Below are 11,216 nucleotides of genomic sequence, written 5' to 3'. Positions count from 1 at the left end.
ATAATGAATCAAAAACACCTTTAACGCAAATCGAGGGGTTGAGTTGTTTGATCAAAGTTCACCTTTTTTGTACTCAATTGGTCATCCTTGCCTTCAATTGCCAACCCTACATTACAAAAACAACAATTTAGCTAAAACATTGATTCAAACCATAAAATCACACCAAGTTAACAAATATAACCTAAATATTGGGTTGCCTCCCAATTAGCGCTTTTGTTTATAGTCGTTGGCTCGACTGAAAAAATTGAATCACTTTAGAGCATTTAGAGAGAGATTTTCTCCCCATGGGTCGAAACTCCCGAGCCAATCCACCATGTGGTGAACCATGCATTGATCTTCATAGTCCAATTTCCTCAAATGTCAAGGAGGAATATTAGACTTGTCATAGAGAGGCTCAACTTCACCTTGGAGTGGATTTTGCTTGTCTTTTCTGAATTGGCTCAACTTTTCACCATTTCATTCATGGAATGGCGAATTTATTAAGCCAACTTCCATCCTTATCTTCTCCTCCTTTGTTCCTATACCATGAAAGTTAGTACCAAGGACATTTATAAATTTAACTTCTTCGGTCCTTTCTTGGTTAACCTTTTCATCATATGGCATATTAGAAACAAGAGCAGTAGGCTCTATATTCCCTTCTTTATTATCCAAATTGAATTCCAATTCCTCACCATTAACCCGTAATATAAGCTTACCTTTTTCTACATCAATTATAGTTCGTGCAGTGGCTAAAAACGGTCGTCCTAGAATAATTGGCATTCTCACATCTTCTTCAATATCTAAGACAACAAAATCCACAGGTATTATAGATTGTCTTACCTTTATGAGCACATTTTCCAAAATACCCATGGGATGTGTGATTGACCGATGGTAGCTTTTAGCTCTTGAAGTCCCAATCTCCGGGCAACCGATAACGGCATAAGTGACACACTTGCACCTAAATCACATAAAGCATTAGAAAAATGCAATTGACCAATAGTGCAAGGAATAGAAAAACTTCTCGGATCTTTCAATTTAGGAGGGAGTTTATTCTTAATCAATGCACTACACTCTTCCGTTAATGCTATCATCTCATTATCTACAATTTTCCTCTTCTTTGACATGATGTCTTTCAAGAAACGTGCATAAGAGGGAATCTGTGTTATAGCATCAATGAAAGGAATGTTAATGTGCAATTGTTTAAACATTTTGAAGAACTTTTCAAACTCCCGATCCTGTCCATCTTTCTTCAACCTGTGAGGAAAAGGTATCACATTAGAATTTAATTTGGGATGAAGTGCATCAATATCAATGATAACATGATCATTTTGACTTTCTTGCTCCCCTTCAATTGCTTGCTTCTTGTCTTTTTCACCACCTGAATTTTCAAAATCGAATCCCTCAACCGTTTTACCGCTTCTAAGAATGATTGCATTGACATGCTCTCTCGGATTCACTTCGGTTTTACTTGGTAATTCACCAGGGTTTCTATTGTTGATCACCTTGGCAATTTGACCAATTTGAACCTCCAAGTTTCTGTACATCCCAGCTAATTGGTCCAACCGCCCCTCAACTTTCTCGAATCTATCCGAAGTCACCTTAGCAAGTTTTTCCACCGCGATCTCCCAACTTGGTTTAGTTTCAGCCTGTGGTTGCCTTGGTTGAAATCCTGGCGGATTGGTTGGCCTTTGTTGATTGCCTTGATCTTTCCATCCAAAGTTTGGATGATTTCTCCACCCCGGATTGTAAGTATTCGAATAGGGATTAGTTGGAGCATTTCGGTTGTAATTATTGACAAATTGTACCTGCTCAGAATCAACACACTCATTAATATCATGTTCACCTCCACAGAAAGAACAACAAGCTACGTGAGCATTAGATGAACTTGGGCTAACTCCACCTTGTCTACTCAATAACTTCATCACGTTATTCATTTGGGCACTCAACATATTGAGAGTGTCCATTTCGATCATACCTGCGTGACGTCTCGTATTACCTCTTTCATTGGCCCATTGGTAGTTATTTGCGGTCATTTATTCTATCAAATTTTGAGCTTCTTGGGGTGATTTACCCATTAAAGCTCCACCTGCGGCTGCATCAATAATAGTTTTAGTGGAGAAAGATAAACCATTATAAAAGGTTTGTATAATCAGCCATTCGGGTAGTCCATGGTATGGACATTTCCGTAACAAATCTCTAAACCTTTCCCATGCTTCATATAATGATTCTCCTTCCATTTGACTAAAACCAGTGATATCCATTCTTAGCTTAGCAGTCTTACCAGGTGGAAAATACTTATTAAAAAATGCCCTTGATAAATCATCCCATGTGGTAAAAGTGTTAGGAGCATGAGAGTGTAACCACATTTTTGCCTTATCTCTTAATGAAAATGGGAACAACCGTAACCTTATAGCATCATCACTAACTCCATTCATTTTAATTGTATCACATATTTCTAAGAATGTAGCTAAGTGTGAGTTAGGATCTTCTACAGCATTACCTCCAAATTGAGATTGTTGAACCATTTGGATAAGTGATGGCTTAATCTCAAAGTTGTTAGTATTTACCGTAGGCCTTGCTATGCTCGTTTGAGATCCTTGTGTTCCCGGTAGAGCAAAATCTCGTAGAACTCGCCTATTTGCTTCATTTTCAGCCATTTCTTCTTCAAATGGTAGTTCTATCAAAATTTCCTCTATCGGTTGCCAAATCTCTTGCTCCTCCTGCTGTTGTGTGTGCCTCCTTTGTCTACGTAGTGTCCTCTCAATTTCTGGATCGAAAGGTGCGACTTCTCGAGACTCCCGGTGCATACACTACAAACAGAAATAAGGGATATTATGCAACTTCAATGGTAAAAAAAACTGATTACAATATAAGATTAAATATAATCTAAAAAAAATAAAGCTGTCTAAATTAATAAAGATGATTAAGCTCGGCGCCAAAAACTTGACGGGATTTTTACTATCAATGCAAGTTTAATTCCGAATTTACACCCGTTGGACTGCAAGTATACAGGTCGCAATTGTAGTACAAGATGTGTATCGGGTCGATCCCACGAGGAGCAATTAAAACAATTATTAGATACTAATTTACTCTATTATTTAGACTTACAATTAATTTGAGCAGAAACTTCAGAATTTAATTCAACTACAAAAATTCTTAAATAGATAAATGCAATTTCACAATAGAAGTAGAATTCACTAAATATTAAGATCTAGGGATGTAGATTCCACATATAACACAAAAGATCTAAAACGAATGAATTTAACACTTGTTACTGCTCTTGTTTAACCAAGGATTCATTTCCAACAATACCAAAATCACATTTTCATGATAATAATGGGTTAAAACAGATTAGTTTTTCCTAATCTCTTGGAAAATACTAAATCTGTTTTGTGCATACCTGAAATATAGATTTTATCCACTTGAATGTATTTCTATTCTCATGAATATACTACTCAAGCTCTACTTATGTCATTCCATTATTTTTACCATTTCTCAATGAGTAAAAACAACTATAAACCTGCTATTGGTGATCAAGCAACAACAAGTAATCCAACATACACAAGTAGATAAGTTAATACAAGACATAACAAGCATAAATCACAATCACTTCATATCATTTGGCCATAAGCTTCATCTACTCCCTAGATAAAGGAAATTAGCTACTCATGAATGATTTAACAATCAAACTCACAAGTTTATTAATGCAAAACATCATGAAGTACAAGTATAAGAAAGGTAAAAGAAAGCTTAGCCAATTGAAGGTAAAGCTCTCCAATTCCTGCTATGTTCTTGTGCAAGATGGTTACAAGTGAAAAACCAAATGCTTCTCTAAGAACTCTTAACTAGAGAGAAAACTTGTTGCAAGAAGGAAAACTAGTTACGTATGGTGATGCCAGGCTTCTCCCCTGTGTTTCTGCATAAAAGGTGGTAGAAATTCCATTCCTCTCACTTCATAATTTCCTCCACTCAGATTTTGTAAAAAGAAGTCAAAGATATGATGTTTCCTTTTTGTCCACACTCATTTGGTCTTCTCTTTTATTGCAGAAGCATGTGCACCGAATTCCCTTGCATCTTATAGCTGGAAAGTGGTATGAACACAAGAGAATTGACTGAGTCAAATTGCAGAATTTCGGCTATAAAACGCGCCTACACAAAACGCGGCATAAACTCGCGTTTTGTCTACTCGCATTTTCACTCTGGCCTTATTTCAACTGCGATTTTCTCCATGATAAAGGCCAAACTAGCTTTTGTGCAAAAAACAAAAGTTGTAGCCCTTTGAGTTAGCTTTCCAATGCTTCAAGAATCATCCAAATCGGAGCTTTGTAGCCTGAGATATGATCGAAATACTGTCACCTGTTCAAACCTCTGTTTTAACTTCCGACCACAGAATGCAGCTTCTGTATTCCAACGTTTTTCCCATGAAGATGGCAGAAATGGATTTCGATGTCTTCATACGAATTGTAGGTCTCTTTCTTAGCTTTAAAATGGTATAAATATCACCTCAATCCGATAAGTGTAGCTCCAGATATGGTCAAAATACTGAAGAGTGTCAAAACTGACTTGTATTGCATTTCCTCACTTGAACGTTTTTCACTTCATTCTTCTTGTTGCCACTTGAATTCATCACCAAATCTCTATTTTTTACCTCATTTGACATCCTTTGGTGATTGAATCATCATTCCTGCATAAAAATGAAGTTTTTACCATTAAAATCAATAGAAATGCAATATTATCCACTTTTACCAAAAATATATAATTTTACCAAAAACCTCTTTATTTTATTTATAAAACTAAATAATCAACTCAAAATTAACTAATAAAATGCACTTAAAAATACGTAAAATAAACTCTTATCATATAGTTTCACTAAATATTTTAGGATCATCTTCTACATTCAACAAGATCAGAATCTTATTTTATAGAGATTCCCTATTGCTTTCAACTAAGAAAATAATAGCTTGTGAAGATATGAAATCTGAGGATAGTACGTTTCTTTCCTTGGTCTTTGACTTCTCCTAGGTTCAATAGAAGTGTCACTTTCCTTCTTCTTATTACTTGAAAAAAAACCAATATTTTGGAGTGGTTCTAAACCATTAGTAGGATCCACAATAGGCTCTAAATCTTTGAGAAATTTATTCTCAAAAAATTTCTCATCTCTTGATTCAACTATAATATTAGAATCAATGTCAAATAGCATATAAGCTTTAGAGTTTTCTATATAGCCTAGAAACACACTTTTAATTGCCCTTGGTCCCAATTTATTTCTTTTATTGTCTGGGACTCTACAGTAAGCAATGCAACCCCAAACTCTAAGGTAACTTAGATTTGGTTTTCTCCCTCTCCCCACCTCATATGGAGAGACCTTTGTTTTCAATGAAGGAATTCTATTATGTACATGACATATAGTCAATAAAGCTTCACCCTACAAATTCTTTGGCAATCTTGAACTTACCAACATGGAATTAACCATGTTTTTCAAAACTCTATTTTTTTCTTTCAACCAAACCATTTTGTTGTGGAGTATATTGTGCACTTATTTGGTGTATAATATCATTTTGTTCACAAAAAATTGAGAATTCACTAGGAAAATATTCACCTCCTCTATCACTTCTCAATATTTTGATTTTCTTTTTTAATTAATTTTCAACAAGTGATTAATAAAATATTTGTTACCATCTCTTGTAAGAAAACCATATAGATCACATACACCAGAATGAACAAGTTCAAGCAACTTTATATTTCTTTCAGCCTTAGGAAAAGGCAACCTTATCATTTTTACTTAAACACAAGTTCCACATTTCTTTTCTTCTTTATCACTATAGGCAATTAGGCCATGTTTGGATATAAAATGTAAAGTTTTACTATTAACATGTTCTAACCTACCATGTCATAACGAATAAGAAGAATCAACCATATGAGCAGAAATAGAAATTTTATTAATATTTAATTTAAACATTCCATCACATGAATAATGTTATCACCACTTTTGGACAAGATTATTTTGTCAAACTCAAGTACAACTTTAAGACCACTTTTGTTAAGCCTATCAGCTGATACAAGATTCTTCCTCATGTCCAAAACATGTAGTACATTAGTGAGTACAAATTTCTAGCCGAAGTGAATTGTAAATCCACAACCCCTTTTCCAGCACCTTGATGGTGTCCTAATTGCCCATTACAACTACATGTCCTTTGAGAGTATCTTTATAGGTCTTGAACATGGACTAATCATTGCACACATGTATGGTTGCACCGAAGTCATACCACCAATCACTTGAATTTAACAAAGATGAAACTACGTTCAATTCGGAGATCACAGATATTCTCTACTTGGACACCATTGTAACAATCTATGCAATGTCTCTGTTGTCAACAAGGCTTGCCTGGGCATTATTCTTTTTTTGTTTTTTATTTTGGTCACACTCTTTCTTGTAATGCTCCTTTTTGCCACAGTTGTAACACATCCGATTCTCCTTCTTGTCCCTTGCACTTATAGCATTTTGTCTAGAAGATTTTCTCTTCTTAGACATTTGACCATTATTGTAATTCTTTCTCTTGTCCACATAGTTTATCTTAGGACCAGATATTGCTTCTTTCTTTTGGAGAATCCTAGTATCTTCCTCTATACAGAGATGCTTCAATATTTGGTCCACCGAGAATGATTCAGTTGTGTGTAAAAGTTTCTTTTGATAATCATTCCAACTAGGAGGCAACTTTGATATAATTGCCCCACTTGCAGTGATTCAAAATCTCAAAACCTAGATGTTTAAGTTTTGAAACCAAAACTTGTAGATCATGCATTTGATCAAGAAGAAAAGAACTTTCAGTAATAACAAAGTCAAAATATTTTTTAATAAGAAATTTGTCCGTATCTTGCTTTTGAGTAGTATACTTGTACTCCAAAGCGGTCCAAATCTCCTTTGGCGACTTGACGGATGTATACATGTCATAGAGCTTATTTGAGAAAGTATCCATGATATGGCCTCAACACAATACTTTGTCATCTTCATGCTTACGCCTTTGTGCCTTTAACTCCTCGGAATCACCGTCCTTTGGTTCCGGAATTGGTTGAAGATTTGCGTCAAGCACATAGGCCACTTTGAGGGCGATGAGAAAGAACAACATTTTATCCTTCCATCGATTGAAATTGGTTCCCATTCCTTTAAGCCTATCAAGTTTGGTAACATTTTGGCTTATGGTCTTGAGGCATGTACAAACATTTTGGCCTATCAAATTTCACAAAAGAAAGGTGTTATGAAATAATTAAAAGTGTGGATGTCCATTTGTATTTTCAAGAGAACTAATTCATAATTCATTGATCTCAAGGGGATTAATTCATAATTCATTACTACTTTATATAAAAGGGTTACAATGAATGAACGGTTTCAATCCAAAAACCATTCATGTATTGGAAGAATCGTTTCAAGGACTATTCATGTTCTTATAGTAATGAGTGTTTAATAGAGTTGATGTACCTTTAATTTTATAGTACCTATATATAGAGGTACTTTGGTACCTCTTGAGATGACTTTTCATTAGTTCAAAATAAGAAGAAATTATTCTCTATTCCTCTAATTCTTTCTCTAATATTTCAATCCTTATTATAGTAATTTATTTTATTAGTTTTACAACACGTTATCAGCACGAGTCTCTACTTCTGAGCAAAGGTGAAATAGGAGACTCTGTCGAGATTCTGCTAGTGTCAAACCAACTATTGGATATTTTCTTGAGCAACTCTTGACTACCTATTGAGGTAAATTTCTAACCTACAAATTTATTTCAATTTCTTATGGCTAGCATTTGAATGATCACAAAATACAAGTGCCTACTGTTGAGCAACCACTAAATACAAATATATACTGTTTGACATCTTTGATGTAATATTTTTCCTTTTAATTCTACTTATTTATCTTTAGAATTATTTGTTATAAATACTTATATTCTGATGCGTTGAGTTTTGGAGATGCTATTATAGAAAATCAATTATGTTTGAGGATCCACTTGTTCTTTAAAATATTTAAAGAAAAAGATTCAACCACCTGAAGATGGTCATTCTTTAACGAAAAGATTTGGCCACCAGAAGATGGCCATTATTTCAAAATTTGGTATGATAAATTTACTTATGACTGCAAGTATACAATTCTGTTATGTTTAGAATTATTTCTTAGTTGAAAATAATATTCTTTACATATTTCTCAAATATGCTCCTGTAATAGCAATATTGAGAGAAAATTTGAGAAATATTTTGTACTTATTGCATGTTAGTTCTAGCCCATTTCCAGAAGTGAATGCAACTAAATTTCAATTTATTAGTTATGATTGTTGTCATGACTATAATTTTGCTAAATATGTATTTTATCATGATAAGAGAAAAAGTTACCACTTGAAGTGGGATAATAATGATAACGACAAGAAAGTAAGGATCCTGAAGATAAATGTCCCGAAGTACATTTGACAAATCAAAATTATAATAGCATCTTCACATGGTCAATTTCTTTAAATGCCCTGAAGGTGTATAAGGATTGATTTAATTTATGATAGTAATTGGCTTTTCTTCCTGAAGAAGAAATGGATGTTAAATATTTGGGATCAATGGATTATGGTGATGATATTTATCCCATAAGAATTAAGGTGACAATGATATGCGTCTCATTAATAAATGCTACTATATATACTATATTCGAATAAGAGAGACAAACACAATCAATGGTAGTGCTTAAGTGACTGAAAGCTCCAGAAGAGCTACTGCTATATTTCTCCCTGTAGACGAAAAGTTTATCATAAATAAAGCACTACTTTTTACCATGTATCGAAGGAATTATTGAATTTGAATATCCGTCGAAATGGATATCAAATTGAGACACTAAATGAGACAATAATAAAGATCATGTTTAGAAATCAAGTGAGATAAAGGTTAATTATGTCATAATAATCATTCGATAGAGAAATGGTTCTCGATATAGTTGTCTTCATTCTTATTTGATTTATAATCATCACCTGCAATTAACCAGAAGTTTACTGATCCTAATGGATATATGATTTGGCAAAAGTGATAATGTTTGAGAGCCAACAAGTATTTATACATACCCACTTTACATTATATATGGCTCCAAAAAAAATTTAAAGTTTATGTCGAGTATGAATCACCTTTTACGATTAAATATTGTAAAATATTGATGGGTGATCTATTGAATGACTTATTTATTCTGATGAATTACGATTCCCGACATTAGGGGGAGGAAAAAAATCAACCGAAAGGAAATCATTTGAAAAATTAGATTTTCTAGATTCTCATACAAAATAATGTGAAATAGAAATTCAAGAAATTATTCATTTGTAAAAAGTTGCAAATCAATTGTCAAATATAGTTATGGACTTTAGAAGAGTCATTAAATCAACTATTCCTACAGGAAATACTCTGCTTAAAATTGATGTCCCTGAAGAACATGCATGTTACAAATAAATTTAAAGCCGGCCTATCTAAATAAGGTATAAATTGATTTCAAATATCTCTGGAGATTAAATAAATGTCATGACAAAATTCAACCTCTTGCAGAGGTCGCTCTTGAAGAGAATGAAATCATAGAAAATTTAATTGGAGTCTAATGAAATGTAGCACTTGATATTATAGAAGTTGATGAGGATCATGAATCTAGATTGGTTGATAAATGTCAGTATAGAAATAATTGGCCAAAATGAGAAGATGCGATCCAATCTGAATTGGATTTACTAGTTACTGTGACGACCCCACCTCCTCCTAGGACGTACTTTAGGGTTTAGCAGACCGCCTGCTCAACTCTCATCAGGACTCACTCACTCACTTAAAAAAAACAACTTACTACAGAAAGGAAATAAAACAACAATTTTCAAGATTAAAATATACATTAATACTTAAATCCAATTCCAAGGCTCATACATGCCCAAATATGTCAAAATTTTTCAAAATCCAAATGCATCCAACCTAATCAAGTATTAGTGCGAGTACAATCACAAAAATTCAAAAACTAGACTTTGTTAACCTGTACCAGTCCCTACACCCTTGCTCGTATCCCTTCTGAGAAAAACAAATCTCATAGAATGAGTTAAAACTCGGTGAGGCTCCAAAACTTCATGCAGACCCAAATTGCAAGTTGACCATGATTTAAAATCACATGTATCAAAATAACGAGCACATGAAGTCAAGAAAATGAGTAATAAAGTTTTGTAAATCCAAGCACTGGTTATTTAATAGGTCAAGTGAAAGGATACCGCCGCTATTTCAAAATAGCTCCGCCATAGTTTGATCAAGTAGTAGTTGACTCTCCGTCAACTTTCAAATAGAGTAACCAGTCCAATAGAGCCCCGCTTGACGCCAATCCTTCCACTATTCAACCCCCTTACTGGGCCCCAACACCACGAAAAACACGCGTGGTAATACTCGAATATACCCGATTAGTCGAGAATGTATCACTCCACTCGACAAAATAAGAGACCTAGGATTCGTTATTTAATCGACCAGACCCTTACCGGCTCGACTCGAATAACTCGCCACAGGGTTTCTGGAATTTCAGAGAGTACTCATGCATAGACAAGTACATCAGACAAGAATATCAAGTCAAGTACCATCAAGGCGTATCAACAAGTCACATTTAGGACAAATGCGATAAAGTACACCCTTATCCGTCCAAACAAGTCAAATATTATCCAAGCACATTAATAAAACATGTAAAAGTAAGTATCAAATACAAACATGCACTTGGAAGCACTCACCAAAGGTCTAGTGCTTTTCAAGGTCACGCTCAGGTGCAACTCCTTGGATGGAGTTCAAATCTGCGATAAAATATTATTCAAGAGTTTAAAATCAACTGGGGTTCAAAACATAGGAGTTTTGTTTCAAGAAAATCAAGTAAATGAAACTCGTTTAAATAGTATTCAAGTTACTTATCAAACTCTCGAAAATTCATGCTCGCTCGTTTAGTTTTGATAAGGAAGTAGTTTATATTTTTGAAATCGCACTTGGTATAAAAGATCGAGAAAATCGTATTTTTAAAGGGTCACCACTTTCACTTTTTCAAGGGTACGAATTTCAGCAATATTTCATCTTATATACCTCTACTAAAGAAAACTCGAATACCATAGATGATCAAAGTCCGATTCGATCTCAAATCGTCACCCAAGTCGTGAGTACATATGCCTAACCCTCGAGTGAAAATTTGGGCAGCATGCCCTTTGTATTTAGTTATTTTCCAGCTACTT

General features: G+C 34.2%; 1 protein-coding gene and 1 non-coding gene across 2 annotated transcripts; one reads left to right on the top strand and one right to left on the bottom strand.

The window, feature by feature from the left end:
• Window positions 1–456: 456 nt before the first annotated feature.
• Window positions 457–1,943, bottom strand: LOC140021316 (uncharacterized). The gene is made up of 2 exons (XM_072072080.1): window positions 1,051–1,943; window positions 457–937 (listed from the first exon to the last, which is right to left on the bottom strand). The coding sequence occupies exons 1-2, from the start codon at window positions 1,941–1,943 to the stop codon at window positions 457–459; spliced, it is 1,374 nt and encodes a 457-aa protein (XP_071928181.1).
• A 199-nt stretch (window positions 1,944–2,142) lies between these two features.
• On the top strand, window positions 2,143–2,249 carry LOC113719802 (small nucleolar RNA R71). The gene has a single exon (XR_003455045.1). It is a non-coding gene; the product is annotated as a small nucleolar RNA R71 (small nucleolar RNA).
• The last annotated feature ends 8,967 nt before the right edge of the window (window positions 2,250–11,216 follow it).

Source organism: Coffea arabica, chromosome 11e, assembly GCF_036785885.1.
Source record: "Coffea arabica cultivar ET-39 chromosome 11e, Coffea Arabica ET-39 HiFi, whole genome shotgun sequence".
NCBI lineage: Eukaryota > Viridiplantae > Streptophyta > Magnoliopsida > Gentianales > Rubiaceae > Coffea > Coffea arabica.
Note: the sequence above shows the minus strand (reverse complement) of the source record. Positions and strands in the feature narration are given on the sequence as shown.

Bases quoted from the DNA above. Each gene is read 5' to 3' on its own strand.
- LOC140021316 (XM_072072080.1), bottom strand. From the start codon at position 1,943: ATGGACACTCTCAATATGTTGAGTGCCCAAATGAATAACGTGATGAAG. The intron at 938-1,050 runs GTGTAGTGCATT...TATGTGATTTAG, and splicing joins ATGATAGCATTAACGGAAGA to GTGCAAGTGTGTCACTTATG.